The sequence below is a fragment of the Hetaerina americana genome, unplaced genomic scaffold (assembly GCF_022747635.1).
Source record: "Hetaerina americana unplaced genomic scaffold, ioHetAmer1.1.p SCAF_5, whole genome shotgun sequence".
Lineage (NCBI taxonomy): Eukaryota > Metazoa > Arthropoda > Insecta > Odonata > Calopterygidae > Hetaerina > Hetaerina americana.
Genome location: NW_027287095.1, coordinates 39353904 through 39375222, shown reverse-complemented (window position 1 = coordinate 39375222; position 21319 = coordinate 39353904). Strand labels below are relative to the sequence as shown.

General features: G+C 38.4%; 1 protein-coding gene across 1 annotated transcript in view; it reads left to right on the top strand.

Moving 5' to 3' along the window:
- LOC139693880 (oxidative stress-induced growth inhibitor 1-like) overlaps nucleotides 1-14377 on the top strand; it is a 108443-nt gene extending 94066 nt beyond the window's left edge. The window contains exons 3-6 of the mRNA XM_071592196.1: nucleotides 6610-6926; nucleotides 8618-8788; nucleotides 9271-9574; nucleotides 12008-14377. Of these exons, the coding sequence (XP_071448297.1) occupies nucleotides 6610-6926; nucleotides 8618-8788; nucleotides 9271-9574; nucleotides 12008-13020 (1805 nt within the window). The 3' untranslated portion in view covers nucleotides 13021-14377. The remainder of the gene's footprint in view (nucleotides 1-6609; nucleotides 6927-8617; nucleotides 8789-9270; nucleotides 9575-12007) is intronic.
- Nucleotides 14378-21319: the final 6942 nt, after the last annotated feature.

Here is a 21319-nt window from a genome sequence, read left to right as displayed (position 1 = left end):
GTCTTTTCATAAAATCATGGCTGTCATTAGGCTAATGGCTGAGTTTATAATTCCGAGCTTTATTTGCATCATCTGAAGGTGTAAGAATCATATTGACACGTATAAATTTGAGAATTGAGAAATAAAATTCGTGATTTCAGGCTTGACTTTGTGGAGCTTATCCATTACGGAATTGGAACATACATAGTCAATTCGTTGGGAGGGCTAAATAAAATGTTATCCCCTGGCGCTTTCAAAAATTTATTTGCCAACAATGAATCAGCAAAATGCGTATTGATACGGTCACAATCTCTTACTTTTCCTCGATAGATGCTTGTAAGGATATTTTAAATGTTAAATGAAACTCTTTTAAAGGGTCGTTGAAACGAGACTAGTGCTCGAAGTGGGAATCGACCCAGCGACAACCTTGGCTGTTGTTTTAAATTCGGCGTGATGAAAGGTAAAGTATCGGGGCACCAATCCTGGGCGATGGTTCTCGAATCCTTCGGAGAAATCCAAGTATCCATGTCATAGGTCATACACGTTTATCTCCCTATTCGCTCTAGGTATGTAATCAACTGTGAGCGATGTAACTTAAAGATAGTTGTTTTTCTTTCTAATATCAATCATTCTTAATGGATGGAGGTTCGTTCGGGTGAAATGGGCGAACGATAACATCCACAAGCGGCATTCAAATTCTTTTAAAATTGTTTGAAGCATGGGCCACAAGGGCCCTAAGCAGACTATGCATTCCTCATCCCGAACTTAGCGATTAAATATTCGATACGTAATTGGTACGGCGGGAAATGTTCTCAAGAGGTTAGGAAGGGTATCCAATGTTTGATGAGTCATGATCTTCTTCTCCTCTCCCGCGGTCCTCACAAGGAATTCGTGCGATATTTGAGGCCGACCTCACTACACGCTGTCTTGAGTCCGCTGGCAAGAGAGGTCGATTAATTCCAGAGTTCCTCATCTGCGCCAGCAGCATCTCATGTGCGGTGTAGGCCCCTTGTGCGTGTTTCGATGGGAGATTGGCTTCAGAACGGCAGCCATCCAATCGTCTGGAGAGGTATTCGTCCCTCACGTGTTCCCGATATCCTCCTCTCTTCGTCTCCTTCCATCACCTCCGCCTTCGCTCTGCCATATCCCCGGACTCTACTGACCGAAATCCCGAGGAGGATCCATCAATGCAGGGTGTACTTACTGCTAAGCTGGGAGAGCGAATGGTCTCTCGGTTCAAATGGGATATGCGGATAAAGTGAAGTGCATTATGTGGGCTTGGCCAGTGGGGCAATTCCGATGTGATTGGGACTAATCGTGTAATGCCCTCGGCTCAAATACTTTGGCAGAGCATCCGAATAGCCTCGTCGCCTGATGAATTTCTGTTAGTGGTGTCGACGGCGCTATTTAACGTCCAAGACACGAATTCGGAATTCCGTAGGTCCGTGTGCTATCATTATGAAAATGTATTGAAGTTAAAATCTAATTTATTTGGTGTACACGTTACTTATATGCATTACGAAAACTGTCACTTTCACCTTTTTTTTGTAAAAAATCTTCTGAAAAAGGGAGAGGGATCTTTTGTGGATAGGATCATCGCGAAGAAGTTAAATTTAAAGGGCTCAACGGTCGTAGTAGTCTCACGCACGGATTCATGCTCCATAGAAAGGAACCTCCTCTGTGTTGTTCGTGTTTGATAATTGAGAATTGATCGGTATATTTAATGTACGGCGATGACAGTCTACATGCCAAAAATTGTCGCCAATTGGTATTTAGCATGTTGGCTTTCTTCGATGGGCCTCTCTTATAGGTAAACTGTATTAAGGTGAAACCCCATCGGCAGACAACACTTCAACAAGCGTCTATGACATGCTGTTGACGCGCCTTCGCCGTGCCGTCTTTGCCTGGCGTTCTGCCGTGGCGATAACACCTCACAGAACGTGTTTTTCGTTCGGTCAAAGAGACATTCAAAATCGCAAAAAAATTATTTAACGGTGTCGACATGTAATTTTCAACAAATATCCTCGCTCCATTAACGCATGTAATGAGGTGGCTGAATATTAGACCTGACTAAAATTTTTAAGGATAATATTCCATGACATTAATGAGGTGGTATTTGGAGAAGTTGGGTCGCGGTAGTCCAGGGGTGACCGGAGGGCCCGGGTTTGATTCTCGGGCAAGCCTCTCTGGGCACATGCAGCTCCACCCAAGCTATGAGATTTTTCGGGTACCAGATCTTCCTGGGAAACCATAACGAGCACAGGGAAAGAAACCGCCCCCCCTACCCTGATGTGTGAATTTCACACGCCGTATAGGGCTTAGTACTGGGTGAACTTTACCAAACCGACCTTCGGGTTGATTACTGTGTTTATGGTTTATTTAGAGAAGATAACTTAATTACACACGATATGAGTGGGGGAAGTTTTTTTAAGAGAAAAAACCAATGAGATTAGATAATTCAAGTGTCTGAATAGCTCTCCCGAATTTTTTGATGCTACTCGTATATTCCACCTCTTTCCTAAAAAGAAAAAAATAATAAATCCCCCTAATTTATGAAAGTCGGCTGAACCCACTCTAGTCATTTCAATGCAAAATTTATATCAATTATTCTACAGCGTGTTGTTCTGTGATCGATCTGAAATTCGATAGTTTATTTTAGATGCTCATTCAGGATCCCAAATGGTTAGTTGGCCAACATTTCTCTACGCCGTCCCTCCTATCCTTCCACGCCCACACACCTCTCGCCCCCGCTTCCCGGGATACAAAAATGTGTATAAGACGGCACTTGAATTTATTTTGTCCCCTGGAGATGATGTAATACCTCGAAACCGGGCCGTGCTATTAAACTTATCTAGTGGAAAATTGTTACTCTATTATCTAAAAATTAACTCCTTCTGAATGTTGGCGTGATTGAGAATATGCGTTAGTGAAAGTGTTTCCTCCACCGTGGAGAAATTTATCTGTTGGCTCATGCGTCGGTGCAAAGATTCGACTTGCTGAATGATTACTAAGTTAACACTGCTAACATAAGAGGAAAATGTATTCTCTTTCGGCGATACGAAATATTTAATTACTTATGCCAAGCGTGGCTACGCAATTCAAATCACAGAAAACGCTTTTACGTAGGATGAGGAATAATTATATATCGCCTAAAATTATATATGTGTCGCCCAAAATATTCCTAAATTGGGAAACGATAGGCGGAAAGTAACATGATGAAATCGCTTAAACCAGACAGTCAGCCGAGTTCTTCGAAATTTACGGCGCGCTATTTCTTTTGGCAGCATTCCAGATGGGAATGGAAAAAATATACGCGGTAATGGAATCAGGGAATCGTCCAAGCCGTTGCATAAGTTCATAATAGTGAACTTGAGTGTGCAATTGACCCTCCATGAACCTTCTTTTGTGTCGTTCGACTGGTTTATTTCGGTGTAACGAGAATTTCCTCCCAAGGTCTGCGGTGACATAACCCGTAGTGAATGGGACGTGGTAGCATGGGTTTGTTTCTCTTAAGTTCAACAAATAAAATTTGCTAGAGTAGTTGGATTTTGCCCAAACAACTCCGTTTTTACGATACCAGTTTTCGCGTCGATCACTTAAATTCTCCCTTAAAATGAGTTCGTTTCATCGTGATGGTGGGGATGCTCGACGTCCAACTGAGCAGCAGAGTGGTTACGCACGAGGGTCAATTATTCGCCTTTGGGAGTAGATAATTGCACACGCACGAGGACAGAGAGAAGCTCGGCAGCCGGTGACAGTGGAGTCGGCGCCTTGAGGGCGCGTGGAAGGGATTGGAGTCACGGTCAAGGTCGACGTCCCCCCCCCCCCCCCCGGGCTTCCCCCCTCTCTCTTTCCTGACTCCATTTTTCCCCCGCGAATTTTGATCCCGCGCCCCTCCCCTCTCCGCGGCGATGCTCGCTATCTCGATCACTCACCATCTTCCTCTCCAGCCACCCTCCCCCTCCCTTCTTGACTTCGTCATCGCCTTATCCCTTTCAGCGTACCCACCTCCATTACTTTCTCCCGCGTAGGCCAGAAGGCGAGTCCTCTCGCGGCAGCGATCCGAAGTATATCTTCTCTACGCAGGATGTGTACTATGAGGGGGCAGGGGTGTGATAGAATCCAGAAAATCATTTCCGATACCCGGCTCTTGTGACCTTGGAGAATACATTACAGTGCGTTCCCGCGAACCGATCGTACTATTTCAAGTCAATAGGCTCAGTCCAAGCGAATTGTATTAGGATTGACGCTTTTATGTCGAGCTGTGCATCTAGGTGTGCATTTATGCATTACGAGTCAATTTAAAAAATCTGTTACTCTTATGCTGAAAGTTTAGATAAAGGGGAAATTTTTAGTATTCCTTCGAGAAAGCGTTTGAAGCTAGGTTTATGTTGCATGAAAAAGTGATGCATCTATAGCGCGGTCAGCCGGCTGTTTAGGGCCTGAGAAGACGTGCCTCGTGGATGTTTCTTAAGAACCTAAATAAATACCTTGCTTAACAATCAACAATATCTTTATGGGTGATGGTTCTCAAAATTCGTACGCAGACGTCATTGGCAAGGCGTTGTAATCATGGATTTCTTACGAAATTCATTTCTGTCGAATGTGTCAATGATCGAATGCACTGTATAAGCAATTGGAATTCACTCTTTGTGACAAACTGACTTGATAGCCTTTAACAGAGTTAGAATTATTTGATGAGTTAGAATGATGTATGAAAATGAAAAAAATTCAGATAATGGAGGTGATGTTAAACAGTAGCGTACACTAAGGAATCTAAGAATAGCATACTTTTCTACGCATGCGAGATGAACTGTTAATAACCAGGAGAACGATACGTAATTTGATCCGCGGGAAAAATGAAATCTTAAATTTGTCTATTCTACACTAAGTTATCGGGGTATAACGCTGTGCATGCAGACAACTATTTACAATAAGATACTTGTACAAGCAGAGTACATCTTTGAAATTATAGTGAAGATAGGACTACAATATAACCATTTAAATACCCTACCTCATCCTTCACCCTTTCTAACTAATGCTTGTACCCCTGCCGCACACTTTTTTGATGGATCATTTGGAATGTTTGTAGATGTAGAATCAATTCTAAATGAATGCTGCGGAGGACATATGATTACATTTTTTAAATGTAATAAATAGATAGATGAAGTGCCCGTAGACACATGAATGAATGATCAATAGCATGTAGAAATATGCAGTGTACTTACAGGGGCTGTATTCTGAAGGACTAGTGAGCATTGACAATTAATTACTCCTCTAGCAACCTCAGTAACGTATCTCTGGGCATGTGCCTAGGCCTACAATTATGATTTGAGAGAAATCTTGTCTCCTATATTCAAAGAGTTACTTTATGGAATGTGCTTCCAACTATCAAGAATACCTGGAAATATAAAGGATTTGTAAATAGGTATGGAATTCCAGGTAAATTCAGGGAATTTAAGGGAAATGGAAGATAAAATTGCATCAGGTTCATTGTCTTTGACCTCTGTGACAGCATGTGGTGCCTATCTCGGCATTTAATAAATCAAGGCTGAGTCTATAACTGCTTGAAAGATTTTAGATTCCATCTTACTAAAATCTAATGAGATCATAAAATTACCTTTTGAAGGGCGCTAATATATTTGTAATCATAAATTTATAAATGAAGATGCTTCATCCTGTCATTGTATTATGAATAATAAAGTTATATTTGTAGTGAAATGTTTGAAAACATATTGTGATTATTTTTGAATGTAAGTTCTTGTAAATTTGTCTACTACTTTGGGGCAGAACTCATTTTATTAGCATAAGACCATTTTTTAATGATGAAAATATAAAAAAGGGTTTATTATTAAAAAAGAGATGTACTGCCTGCCAAGAGGTGTAAGTTTGTTACCCGCTGCAGCATGATGCTCAGGTTTGTCAAAGGAATTTTAGATACTGAATGATTAAAAACATAAAATTACCAAAGTTGTTGTTGCACTGAATACAGTTAAAGTACTTTAAGGAGTAAGAAAGATTCACTTCTAAAACTGGAATGAAATTTTGTTTCTTTCTTGAAATGCATACAAACTTATTTAATTTTTTGTTATAAAAATTGCTTCAACAAATTCGATCATTTTATCCTTTTGATTTTCAAAAATATACTGGAAAAGTATACATTGTACAGGTGCAGATAAATTAATAAATGGTTAAAATTAAAGTGTTTCACTTTTCCGCTAAATAAAAGATTTATTATGATAGAAAATTTGACCTTCTGAGCCGTCATCAGGTACTAGGCCTTCCATCTCTCACTTGCTGATGCTTCAGTCCGGCAAACTGTGTGTCACTATAAAAATTCCATTCAATGGAAAAGTGTAGTATTTTCAATTGTAAATTATAGACTTGTTAAAGTTTGTAACTTCAAATCTGAAACTGTGAACTTTAAACCTATTATATCTGAAGTGGTCAATGCAAGTCAAATTTTAAGGAATGCCATTGCTTTTTTGCCTGGTAAACATGAAAAAGTCAGGAAATATTGAAATGTGGTATAAGTGGCAACCCTTACCTTTCTTCCTATGCAAAACTATAAGTTTAATACCTGGGCGAGTAGTCACAAAAATGAATGTTTAATTTTTTTTATGTTAATAGGAAATGGACCTTCAGGAATCACTCTATCACACATTCTTTCTGGGAATTGGCCATATTATGCAGGCCACAAATTACCTGAAGGTTTGAAGCAACACAGTCGACCTGGGAGAAATCATAGACATCACGGACATTCTGGCATAGCTGCTGACTCATCACCATTGCCTTCAAACCATAGTTTCAACAGAGTGAATACAGATGATGAAGATGAGGATAATGCTAAGTTTCCTGTTAATCATCCCGATGAATATCTTGCCGCTCGACTAAGGGACTCACCACCAAGGTCCTTGCTTCTTCAGGACTTGAAGTTTCTGTCTCAGGTATGAAATTTCTCACATTTTTATACAATTTTTCGTTTTTCATGTGATCTGGTATGATATGAGAAAATCAATAGGGTAGAAAATTGAAGAGGGATTTATAATTCATTTTTGACATAAAAAATTGGCAGATAAATTTAGCTCCTCTTCCACAGCAGAATATTTTCTTTCTTCCTCACAGAGCAACCTATTTTTCATGGTGCAGTTGTCTTTTCTAATCTGTTACTGCTTTATTATGTATCCTAGCATTTGTTATGATAGGGCATACTCTAATTCTTCCTCTTTTTCTCTCTCTGCGGTCTCCTCTCTTCAAAAGAGTGAGCCTAGGAGCAATTCACCATAATAATTTTGCTGTGAGCATTTTTATTATTTCCCATTATGATCTCACAAAGAATTTGGAAGTCATAATTTTTTCAAATGTTAATAATTTAAGTTACATAAAAATTCACAAAACCTATTTTTGCATGCAGCATAATGAATATTTTCATATGGATGCGTAAAAAGTTGTAGTTCTCAAATAATGATGATTCTTAATTATTTCTCTATAAATTATATGGTGTAACCAACCCATGTACCGATGAAGGCCATGCTACCTCGAATGATTTTAATTGGCTGTTTCAAAAAATGGTGATAAAAGTACTTTACCCTCTCTCTAGAGTTTAATTTGGGCAAGAAAGTAACAATGCTACTAGCTATCTATATTGTGAATTGAAATAAATGTATACCTAATAAGCCGATGGATTATCAATTATCTCATTAAATGATCAAAGCTCATTTCTTCACATCATACCCTGATATATTGGATTACTGCAGGTCTATGATCATGTCATTTGTGGAAAGTTTTAAAATCTGGTGTAGCGAGTTGTTTCTATCAAACAGGCCTCGTTTTTCTCCAAAAGTAATGTCCCCATTTCATGAAGCAAATCAATTAATAAGGGTTGGCTGGATACCACCATGGTGGTATCCAGCCAACTCTTTTCCTTTTAATGGCACCCTGTATGAATCCATGATGAAGAGAAGTTTGGGAGACTTGCACTTAAGTTTATGTGGTCAGGAAAGTTGCACTGCCATTGGTTGTAATATCATTTTCTAAATGTTTGGAAGAATGTTCATTTTTCTAAGGGATTGTTTTTTCAATATAATGTTCACTGCAGGATACGTCAGTGGCATAAGCAGTATTTATCTATGCCACAAAATGATTTATTTTAAAAAGTGGGGGATCGAGATGGTGCGGGGGCTAACGTACTGGCTTCCCACCCTGAGGGCGTGGGTTCAAATCCCGGCGGTGTTGAATATTTTTCAGAGGTATCTCGATCCCTACTTGAGGTGCTTTGTGGAGGGCACTTTGAGTGAGTACGCCGTCCGTCGGATGGGACGTTAAGCCGCGGACCCCTTGGCGCCTTTCGTAAAGAGTAGGCTAATGCCGACGCCGGGTTTCTCTCCACCCTTCATCCTTTCCTGTCCTTCCCCTATGGCGCAAATGACCTTAGCTGTCGGTCGCCTCCCATCAAAACTACTACTACTTTAAAAAGTGGTATGTTGTCTTCTCTTGTTGTTCAGGTACTTATGAGAGAAATTTCATGATTCACTTCTTAGGGGCCTGAACTCTTGTTTTCCTCAGCATCACTTGTGGTGGTGGTGATTTTCAATTCTAATTTCTATTTGTGCAACCTTTTGTCTTCCAATAACTTTAGGGCCTGGAGGGGCGCTCAAGGAATCCCATTTCTTTGTTGTTTGATGCCCTTTCTCATCCTGGAGCTGACATGGGATTGGAGATGCCATCCCTACTTAAGTGGAGGTATCACCCCAGCCGTAGAGTAGATCATATTGTTCTTGGAAAAGGACCTCCTGGTGGATCATGGACTGTGAGTCTTATTTTTGTTTGTTGGAACAGTTTTTATGTAAACCTCATAGCTAACGAAAATTCTCCACAATCCTTCTTTTACTTTGACCCCATGACCAAATCAGATTTAGAGTTTTATGCTGGAAACATTCAGCTTAGACAAGGGAGGTAAATAGAAGAGTAAGATTTTTTGAATGAGGAATGACATGTGTATTCATGCCACATGTAGCTTCCACAGTTCATCTTGATAACAGAAATTTAAATTTTTATGGCATTGGTGTATTGTGCAGTTATTCCAATTACACATTAATAAGGCACTTGGAGGTGGTTCAAACTATGTGAATTTGTAGCTAGCAGTTTGATATATCTTTTGAAATTTTCCTTATTTCTTGACTTATCAGTCAGTTGTGTTGAAATAATGTTTAGGAAGTTAATGTTGTTTATCACTCAATGATTAAATGAGTTTTCAAGCAGTCATTATAATTGTTTCATGTTTCATTTCAGTCCATGAACAGCAGTATTCTTACTATAAGTTTGGGTAGCTGGATGGAACTACCTGGTTTAGACTTTCGTACCTGGGAAGCTGAAGCAAGATCCAATGCTGGGGGCATGTCTCCAACAGGACCACGGGATGCAGCTCGTGCATCTGCTTCAAGTGTGGCTTTATATTACCAAGACTATGTGCATCACATGAAGTTGGAGGACAATTTCCAAAGTGGCACTGTGGTCACAAGTGCTCAACCCATTCCATATCCTTCATCATGTGTTGCTTGCTGCCGAAGAAAGTTGGAAACAGCTCAAGAGGATGGTAAAAAAAATATTATTTAAATATAATATTCCTCATAAATTTTAGTGATGTGCAGTCTTACTCAGTTGGCAATTATTTTGCTTCTTTGTTATTCCTCCTTAACATTCTTTGTATAATCTAGGCATCATACTTTCAAATGGGAATATGTATGCTTAGTTATAATCTAGTTATGCACTAACTTTTGAGTGCCAAATTCTTAAAAGTTATTTCATAAATATAATTGTGTAATCTAGTTCTATAGATTATTAATCTGCCAGATGTTGGCATTTTATGTATTGATCAGTATTCCAGCATGTAGGGCTTTATTTTTCTGTAAAATGATTGCACAAACACCCTTCACATGATTCCTTTTGTGGTAGGCACTGTCAAGAGAAGCCTGGTATTAGATTTTGAAAGGAAACTTTTTATAACTATTTACACACCCTCATAACTTTGCACACTTGTGTCACCTTTATAATGTTCATACATTGTTTCATTCACATTCTTCTGTCCCTGGAACTTTAAAAAGGAGGATAATCTCATAAGTAAGGTCTTCAATTTGTTTAGAAAGTTTTTGTATGCTCATGTCTTACTGGCTCGCCACTATGTGGTTGAGGAAGCTTTGTACCTCATCATCATTGCTTGTTATGGGTGATGAAGCCTGGATGTTCCACTTCGCACCTGGGAACAAACAGCAATTACAACTGTTGGCATCAAAATGGCAACTATTTTGGACTCAAATGGGGTACTTTTGGTTGACTTCATGGCACTTGGAACCACAGTGAATGCTGAGAGGTATTGTAATGTACTTAAACAATTCAAATGGGTAATTCAGAACTGGGGAAGAGGAATGTTGAGCAATGACGTAGGCCTACTCCACAGCAACACTCACACCCACATTACCCATCCAAACTGTTGCTATCCTGCAACAATTTGGGTAGCACATCATCAGTCACTATCATCATCAGACTTGGAACCCAGAACTACCACTTGTTTCGTAAGTTGAAAGAACATTTGGCAGGAAGGCACTTCAATGGTGATTATCAGATGAAAGATGAGGTCCAATGCTTTGTTGATGATAAGGTGATGACGTGGTATGATGTGGGAATATGAAAATTGAGCAGTCAAAATGGTGATTGCATAGATAAATAGAGGAATGTTCAAGCTTTCAAATGATACATCAATTATTTAAAATATAAGGATTTTTCTATTTATAAAAAAATTGAAGGCCCTATTTTTGGAATTATCCTTGTAATTCTGGAGCTTCTTCCACTACATTCATGCTGCTCCACTACGATTCATATATTAGGGGCAGTCAAATGAAAACTGAACACTTTCCATAAAATAGTCTGCTAAAAGTTAAATGCTAGCTTTTTACATATCGATACTGCCATTGCTGTGGCAGGAAAACTGCTTAGTGACAACACACAGGCGCACACATTTGTTGGGTTATGTCCTTGTTGATGTGTGGACTGGTTGTTGTAGCAGGTGTTCTGTTTTCATCTGACTACCCCTCATATCGATTTGCTGATTCAACTCTCATCCAGTCTCTTAACCTTAAGAAATGAGATTGGCAAGCTTTTTTCATTATTGTCAAAAGCCAAGAAGTCTTCCAAATTTCTTTGTGACCCACTCATTCCTCACCATGTCTCTCCTGCCAAAAAACACACACTGCATTTAGTTGTCAGTTATGCATATCCTTGCACACTTAAATTTCTTTCATTTGATATAACTCCAATTGAATAATGAAACTGATACTTGATTAGGCATTTGATGCAACTAGAATAAAAAAAGAAGGTTCAGATGCCTATGGAAAAGCAAGATTGCAACTGAAAAAGATTGCTTTAGAATCTTGCAGAACGGCATTGGTATGTACAAAATGACATCAAGGCTGCCGTGTTGCATTTTCTCAATCTAATAATTCTCAAAAAAATTTACTTATGAATAATATAGTTTTTATGCATATAGTATATTTATGATATGCCACTACTTCATTTCCCTGCTGAAATCCAATGGACTGTTTTGATATTAACTTCAAACACCAAAATAGTCGACCCTTTAAATGGGAATGCATGTAGCAATAAGCATAAGTGGTTTAAAAAAGTGAAAGACATTCGAAAATAAAATATTTTACCTCCTCTATCTTATTAGAAGTCATTATTTTTCCAAGATGGTTCTTATCATTTTAAATAATTAAAAATATCCTTGCAGAAAACTATCATGTCTACATTTACTGTTACTTGTTACTTTTCATTTTAAACTATTTAAAAATATAATTATTATTTTGAATTAAATTTTTAAATGAATTTTTACATGTGTTTGTAAACGAGATTGATCCCTCATAGTATGCAATGTTGAATTAATGGGTTGTCATGTTTTCTAAATGAAATATATATATTAACATTGGTTAAAAGATAGCTGAGACACTTAATATATAACTTTTGTCCTTTACAGGATGTTCTCCTGAGAAGTATTGGAAACCTTTGAGTGAGGAAGAGCAACAGTGGTGGTTATCACCATCATTCGACAGTGAAGATAAAGTACAGACTTGTCCGGAAACGGGGGTTTCTCATGCATCTAGCCCAACTCTGTGGAGTGTTTCTGGTTACCAAATAGAAGAGAAAATAGATGAGGATGGAAGAGTCAGTGAGATCTGTCATGACTTCACGTACATCACTCCACATTTAGTACTCGCCACAGGTTGTGTGGACCGCCCCAATCGTTTAGGCATACCTGGAGAAACACTCCCATTTGTCATGCATTCCCTTAGAGACTTGGAGCGGGCCTTGGAGGCCTTGAGAAATGGCTCTGATACGGGTGGATTAGGTGGAATAAACTCAGAAGATCCTGTTCTCATTGTGGGAGCTGGGCTGAGTGCTGCAGATGCTGTACTGGGCACACGTTTTAAAGGAATGTCAGTTCTTCATGCATTCAGGAAGCCGACTGACCCTGGTGCTGCTTCATCATCTGGTATTTTACTCAAGCAACTCCCTGGACACCTGTATCCTGAGTATCACAAGGTTTTGCAGATGATGTCGGAAGGCAGGAATGGGGGATCGTATATAGGCTATCAAGCACTGTGTGGGGGCAAGCTTGTGGAAATTAGACCAGACCATAAAGTTTGTCTGGCTTTTGAAAATGATGATTTGTCTGATGAGAAAGAAATCCATAGGGTTTCATTGGTGGCAATTCTTATAGGTTCCAAACCTGATCTAAGCTTTCTATCTGGCATTGGTCGACACCTGGCATCTGGCTCTTATTCCTCCACTCCGGTGAGCATTGATCCATACACGCATCAATGCCATTCAGCACCTGGGCTCTACGCTCTTGGTCCCCTTGTAGGTGACAACTTTGTACGTTTCCTTAAGGGTGGTGCACTGGCTGTTGCTAGTCACATCCAAAATGAATTAAAGAATGAACAACACTGTTTAAATAGGACACTTCCCTCCAATTCTGATCATTCCTGAGTTTGTACATGAATATTTTATCTTATTTGTGAAAATAATTAGCAGACTCATTGTTCTTATTCCTATAGCAGAGAGGTTGTTGGCATTTACTTTTATGCTAATAGGGTTTTTTGAGATAATGAGTCTTGTGATAAAAATATCTGTGATTATTGCAACTGTAGATTACAGGTGTTCACCAAAGTATTACACTTACAATATGCTGTAAGTAGATTGAAATTAATGAGCATGTTAATAAGCAAGAAGCCCACTATTTTTGTGAGCATTATTGCGATAAAGAATTGAAGAACTGGTAGTAATTCCATCTAGTCTCAGTAGTAATGCAGTAAAACACTTGAGATTTGCAAATTTGTCACAAGTCATTGAATCACAAGAGGAAGTTTTGTAAAAAATATTATTTTGCAAATTATTCAGGCAATATATGTTGCATTACTTGCTCAGCATTTTTTATCCTATAAATGGTTTTAATTATCAATTAAATGATGATAAGTATCAAAATCACAGTGTGTGAAGTATTAATAAAGTTTGTGTAATTTTATAATATCATTTTTTAATTCATCATAAGAAGTAGCGACAGAAAATAATGAATTTTATATAATTTTATCACAAAATAGAAAGCATGTGAGCATTATCTTTACATTAAATATCCCTTATCACTCGTTGAGTCAAATAAGTTATGCCTAAATTATTTGGTGTTATCATTCCAATGCAACCATTATCTGTATAATTTGACCAACAGAAATTTTTGCATAATTTTAAAATAGCTGTAACATTCACGGTGTATTGTAAAACCCATTTCATAATGGTATTTTTCAGTAACAATATTGCAAAAATGTACTGTTTGAACTGGTGAGTTATCAGTTATATGGGTTTTAGAATGATAAAAATGCAATTTGTTTAAAAAATTGTTGGATCTTTTGTATGATATTTTCTACTGAAAGAAATAGTTTTAAAAGATGTTGTATTTTATTCAATTTACTCTCCCCCTTGTAAAACACATGAAAAATGCTTACATAGAGATTTGGAATCCTTTTTTTCACATTTTGACTGTATACCAGATATGATAATAGAAAATTATTCAAAATGCTGAATGGACAATTTACAGAAATGGCAGTAGTTAAGGGTTTAATAAGGATAGGATAAAAGTTTCGAGTACATTCCTCTGATTAATGAAGTACAAATTTATACTTGTGCACAACTATTTAAATTCTTATTAAACACCATGACTAGCTTAATGAAGTTCCTACAAGGATGACAATGTACCTAATTTTGACTCATTTAAAAGTTGCAGCATATGATTATTGGAAAGAAATAGTTTATTATATTTTTGCATGTCTGGTTTACCGAATGAATAAATAAAACAATAATAAACTATTAAAAGGGTAATTGAAATTCATTCTAACTACTTATTCACCTTTTCCCATTGATAAAACAAAATAAAAAGTTGAAACTCAGGGTAAATATACATAATCCTTCCACACAGTTTTTAAGAATAAAATAAAGTAAAATTATTCAATGGTTTTCCATTCCTTAATTATTCCAAATTAAAACCTGATAGCATTAGAATTTTGTATGTATATATGTAAGGATAGGGACAGATTCATGTGTGCAAAATGAATTCTATGCTAGAAAATCTGATAAAAATGAATTGATCTTGAAGTGAAAGTAATTTATGGTTAAAAGATTTTCATAGAAGTTTTTGAACACATTAAAGTATTTTGTCTCCATTAGCATGTCCCTTGTGACATGGCTACAACCTAGATGTGGGAAAAAGCTTGAGCATTTCAAATCAAGCTGTATTGGTGGGACCAATTTACATTGCTCTTGGTAGATGAACCCATGTTGGTGCCAGAGAAAAGGTAGTCCACGTATCTGTCCCTTAGTGAATGGCTGCAAAGGTGTCATTTTGAAATGAATATTGAGTAAACCATTTCAGTTAAAATAATTTAATGAATGAAATGATAGAATTACAACAAACATAAGAATGATTCTTGGAAACTACTGGATTCAGCTCACCTTGGTGACTATCAAGCATCACTGGTGTAGGAAAGGCCTCCGTGGCCATTGCATAAAATTCTTGAATATATGATTTTGCACCAGAGGAAGGGGACAGATTGAAAAATATCAAGCAGGAGCTGGCGAGAGAGAAAAATGGAATGGTGCAAAAACTGCACTAGGTGAGATGAAGGTATTATTGGGGAAGGAGTTGCAGAGTAACATGCAGCGAAGGGGAAGAGAACCAGTGTGAAAAAGCAGTAGTATGAAATGAAAATTTTGAGGAAGAGTTTAAACATAGAGCAGGTGAGTGATGAAATTCTGTTGGTGTAGAGAAAAGCAGGTTCAATGAACTTTGTATTTATTTGGATGCATATGATCTGAACATTTCAATAATCACAAATTTAAATGAAACTCTTGAATGGGTTGAACTCTGTTTTTATTGTATTCAGGTTGAAGCTATGAGAACCACCATTACTTAACTTAAACAATAATATTAGGGGATTGGGATGATGCTGTAGCTAATGTACTGGCTTCCCATTGAGAGGAACCAGATTTGAGACCTGAAGGGGGCAGATTTTTTCAATGGTATCTGAATCCCTACTTGAGGTGCTTTGTGAAGAGCATTTTGGGTGAGTGCACCATCTGTCAGATGAGACATTCAACTGCAGACCTGTTGGTGCCTTTCGTCAAGAGTAGAGTAATGTGGATGCCAGGTTTCTCTCCACCCATTCTCATTTCCCATCCATCCCTATTGGCATTCCTGGCTGTCGGTTGCCTCCCCTTGAGCTACTACTACTACAATAATTGAGTGTTGATAGGATTTTTGGTGACCAATTTTTGCTTTATTTTTATATCATTAACATTTGCCAAAGCCAAAATCTAAAATATTTTGCTGCCCACTTCCAAGTGATATATATTTTGCATGGTTGCGTAATTTACCTGGTAGGGCCACCAAGTTATTCATATTATCCTCAATGATAAGAAATTAAATATTCATTAATAATGTGAAGAATCTCACTTTTTGTGGTTATTCATTCTTGTCAACCTGTCAAACAATATAAAATTTATTGCTTCTTGATAATTTAATTTGACATGCCGTCAGGCTTACTACTGGGTTAACTCTACCATCACCTACTAAACCGACCTTCAGGTTGATTACTGTGTTTATGGTTTATAAAAAAGGGAGTGGCAGAAAGTTTTTTAATTAAAAACAATATTTCAGAATGCCCTACAGTATTTCTCTCTTTCTCTGCTGTTAACAACTATTTCTGACTGGTAAAAATGGGTTTTTTTTAAAGTGAGATGTTTAAACAAGGGTTCATCTCTATTGCTTCCTTATTCCTAAAGTTTAAACTAAGCTGCCCCATAAATGGATATATGACTGAAGATTTTCGACTGTGAGAATTCAAATCAATGTTTCCAACATGGGAAGACAGTGTAGGCCTCATGCTCATTTTGCAAAATCAACAGATATTCATAGTTTATTTTGTTTTATTTAGTACCCTGCGAGTCACTGCTAGGGTGTGTGGCACACCATACTACCCTGGACCCAAAATATCTTTCCTTTCTAATGCAATTGGAAAAAGTTATTCTGATCCCATATTGTTCATGGAAAAAATGACATCTAGAATCTATCTGTTCTCCATTTAATTACTCTAATTTTACTGGCATGATCTCGCTTACCATAATACAATGGGCTAATGATGCACTTCCAACATTATTGCTAAAGAGACCTCCTTCCAATTTATGCATGAGTTTTAATTTTTAATTTAACCTTCGCTCTGTGAGTGATTCCAGCCTAGCACCTCAAATAATTTTGATACACTACTCAGTTTATCATAACAACCTTTTACAAATCCGGCTCCTCTTTGCTGCATGCGATCCAATCTGCCAATCAAACCAACTTCGCGAAGATCCCACATACTGGCATCATATTCTAAATGAAACCCAACCACCAAAAGATCACATTTCTCCTTAAACTTGTCATCACATTAACCCAGAACTACTCTCATAAATCCTAACTTTTTGTTAGCTTGCCCACATATTCCCAGTATATGTTGCCCCCAGAAGAGGAGGTCATGAGTGAGGGTAACAACTCAGAATTTAATTGAGTCCACACATTTCATTTTGGTGTTCCTGATGCAGTAGGCATTTTTAAGTTTAATTCCAATTACCATGGGCTCCAACTACATTGTATAGCATTTAGATCATCTGATAAGTTGCTGTGTCCTCAGGATTACAAAAGAAAATATAGGAAAAGTGCAAGTTGGGTCTCGCAGGATCTGCCTTTTCGGAAACGTGCTGATTTTTCATGAATAACTCCTGACTATTGAGGTGTCTCACAATCGAAGCAGCAACTATATATTCTATGACCTTGCACAATATAGATGTGAGGGAAATGGTGCTGTAATATCTTGGTTCCTCTTTTTTGCCTATTATAAATATAAGTGTTACATTAGCCATTTTCCAATCACCAGGAACTTTGTGATATTCTAGCAATTTGTTAAATATTATTTCTAGATATGATGCAATTTCCAAAGCTGGATCCTTAAATATACGAGTGGGTATTGCATCATGCCCGGAGGATTAACTAGGCTTGATATTTTTCAGCAAGCTTTCTATTCCATTATATGAGATTTCAATTTTGGGCACCAGTCGACCAGCATCAGATGATCTAGTAAGCTATCGGAGGCATTCGGTGAGATATTAGTGAATACGGTTTGAAAGTAGGTATTCAGTAAGTTAGCCTTTTCCAAACTGCTGGTTTCTCTTTCGCCTTTATCATTTTTGAGTGAATTAACAGTTGACTTATTTCCCTGAACTTCTCTGACGTATGGCCAAAATGCATTAGGATTCTCTTTCAAATTTTCCGCCAATCTTTTCCTTTTGAATTCACTTAACGGTTTCTGAAATTCTTTCTTGGCATTCACCCTAGATATCTTGTAATCATGAGTCGTCTCATTCCTTTTATTGCTAGAGGTATCATTCCTAACATTTCATCTTGGGGATACATAGCCTTTGAAGTCATAATGATTTTCTATTATCTGTATCGTACCATCTGGGTTCGGCATTATCTTCTACTAATTTACTTGGAATGAATCCATTGACTGCTGATTGTGTGATGTCAAGGAAGTGATTCAAGGCACTAGCGCACACCCCATACTACAATTAACCCTTTTTAATTCTGCAAACATTACAAGTATATCACTCTTCATTCTGTCTAACATGATTATACAATTCCTCTACCAATCATGCTTACTGAGCGTTCTCCCCTCTATCACAACCCTAAGCATTCCATCGCCAATCACAAGGCTCTGAATCCATCTTTCCTGCCTTCTTTTGTTTATTCCTTTCAATACTCTCTCCCTACCCACCAAGTCGAGCACTTCCTTGTTTGTTTATGATTTCCTTGTTTGTCCATTTTTTATCAGGAAACCTACTGGTTAAGGTAGGTTCTGGATGGACAAAACTACCAAATAAATATTTCGTTTCTCCTAATTAAACACATCTCAACGTCCTACTCAACAAAAAGCCCCAGGTCACCTCTGTGTACTTCCTTTCTCACTTCATTCCGTCCAACAGCCCTATCTTATTCCTGCCTTTTCATCGTTTGCCTAACATTCTCCGCTGTGTTACAGTCTTCAGCATCCCATTGCCGATCAATAATACGACCTTCATCCATTTTTCCTGCCTCCTTAGGATTTCTTCCAACAATCCCCTCTCCTCGCCCACCATACCACTTGCACTTTGCACATTGGTTTGCCTCATTGGTTTCCTTTTGAACCATTTCACCTTCTCCATCCCTCTTCACATCCACATTTCAAAAGCCTCCAATCTACATATATCATCCTCTTGTTTGAAGAGACAATCTACATATATCATCCTCTTCTCTGTCCATTGAGGAAAATTTTGAGCTGGGAAAAGAAATAGAAATCTGATGGAGTCAAATAAGGTGGGTGTGGCAATTATTCGTATCTTGGTTTATGTACTTTTGCCACTGCTCGTATGTGGACGTGCATTGTCTTGATGAAAGATGACTTTCTTCCTTGTGAAACCTGGCATTTTTTCGTGTATCTTTTACTGTTGTTGGTTCAGGGGGTTAGCGTATTATTTTACAGTAATGTTTTGACTTGTGGAATGATTATCTACCGGCGGAATCCCTTTCGAATACCTGGAAATTTATATACCGGCCGACCGTATTGTCTTTGCTTTCTGTGGTAATGGTGAATCAACATTTTTCCACCGATTTGACTGCTGTTTTGTCTCTGGGGTATAGTAGTGGACCCAGGTTTCATCTGTGGTCACAATCCGGTGCAGAAAATCTTGTTGATTGCTCTAAAAACGGGTAAAATATTCTTCGTGAATTTGCATTCTAATGCGTTAAGAGTTGCGGCACCCACCTAGCAGATCATTTTCTCATATCCATTCCATCGTTAAAGTGAGATATGTCCGTTCAGATGGCATCTCTGCTGTCTTTTGGTCTGATGTCAGAGAGATTCAGGGAAATGAGGCTTCAATTAATTCAGTCAAAAACGATATAGGCGGACGGGTAACTGACAGTTATAACCGACTATATAATAATTAGTTCGATAGTGAGACGCATGGATAGTCAAGAGTTATTGATGAAAAACCAGTACAGTTTCCGAACGGGAAAATCCTGTGAGACAACTGGCGCTTTTTGTTCGTGATATCCTTCGTTCGGGAGAGAGCGTTGTTCCGGTGGAGTCGGTTTTCCTAGATTACAAAAACTTACGGCAAAGTACCTGATAGTTAATTATTCATAAAGCTAGAAGTCTATGGAATTGATAAAAATACCCTTGATTGAACGAAACACTTTTTGAATGGTCGCTTATAAAGTTTAGTCCTAGACGGTGTTAGCTCTAATGCAGTAGAGATCACTTCATGCGTTCCCTATGGAAGTGTCATCGGACCAGAGCGTATCAAAATTATTAGAGGAGCTAGGCTGGGAATCACTAACGGAGCGTAAGGTTAAATTGCAGATTAAACCTCTAGCATAAATCGGAAGGAGGTCTCTTAAGCGATGACGTTGAAAATACATTATTAGCCCATCACACTACAGTAGGAGATATAATGTATATTAAATTATATATATATTAAGTGTAGAACTGATAGATTCAAACTGACATATTTCCTACAAACGTTAAGAGATTAGAATAACGTTGTCCAACCCGGTTGGGGGGGGGGGAGCATTTTGGGTGAAAATAGTCTGGCGTGTAAGCACCCCTTGCCACAAACCCTAGCGGTGGCTTGCTAGGTACTATGTAAATAAACAAATTGATAAACTCCCCGTCTATGTAGACTATCTATTTAGGCCTGGTGACTCTATGCATTGGGCAATCTGGAGATATTAGCTCATCGAAGTAATCATGTAGTACACTCTGGTCCTAGAAGTGATTGCTTGAGATTTGCCTGGTTGTCTCCGTGGCGAATGAAGGGGATTCATCTCTCGGCACCGAAAGGAGTAGTAGTAGTATTAAGGGGAGGCGACAGACTGTTGAGGTCATTTGCGTCATAGGGGATGGACAGGAAAGGATGAAGGGTGGAGAGAAACCCGGCGTCGGCATTTGCCTACTCTTTACGAAAGACGCCAAGAGGTCCGCAGCTTAACGTCCCATCCGACGGACAGCGGACTCACGCGAAGTGCCCTCCACGAAGCACCTCAAGTAGGAATCGAGATACCTCTGAAAAATATACAAAACCGCCGGGATTTGAAAATGCCGAGCCCTCTGGGTGGGAAGCCAGTACGATAGCCACCGCACCAATCCCCAACCCCAAAACGGAAAGGATAACGAGGCGAAGGAATGGGTTGTGCATATCCTTTTCAAGTGCGCTTGGGTAAGGGATGTGTGCACAAATGTTTACCCGAGAGATCATCTAGTCTCAGAAATTATGCAGAAACACTCTATAGACCACGGCGTAAAATGTATTTAATAAGAGACAGTGAATTATGGAACATTGAGATGTTAATCGGTGACTACACTGTTAATTTGGAGATCCCATCTGCCGCATTGCATTGTGGAAGCAGCAAGGACTAATATAATTAAAAGTTGGCTCCTTTAAAAATAAATTCCAGAATGTTACATTTAGCCCGCTGAATCACTGTGTCATCCGTTGCCATTTCTACTATTTTCCATTCTCACCGTTCCATCATCTCTGACCATCTCGGTTTCTTCCCCTAATTGTTTGACCCCTTGCTTCACATTCTCCGAGCACGCTTCAGGGTGTGTCTTCACCTAACTCAGAATCCTAAGGACTCGGAATGGTGACCTCGGTTGGATTCATT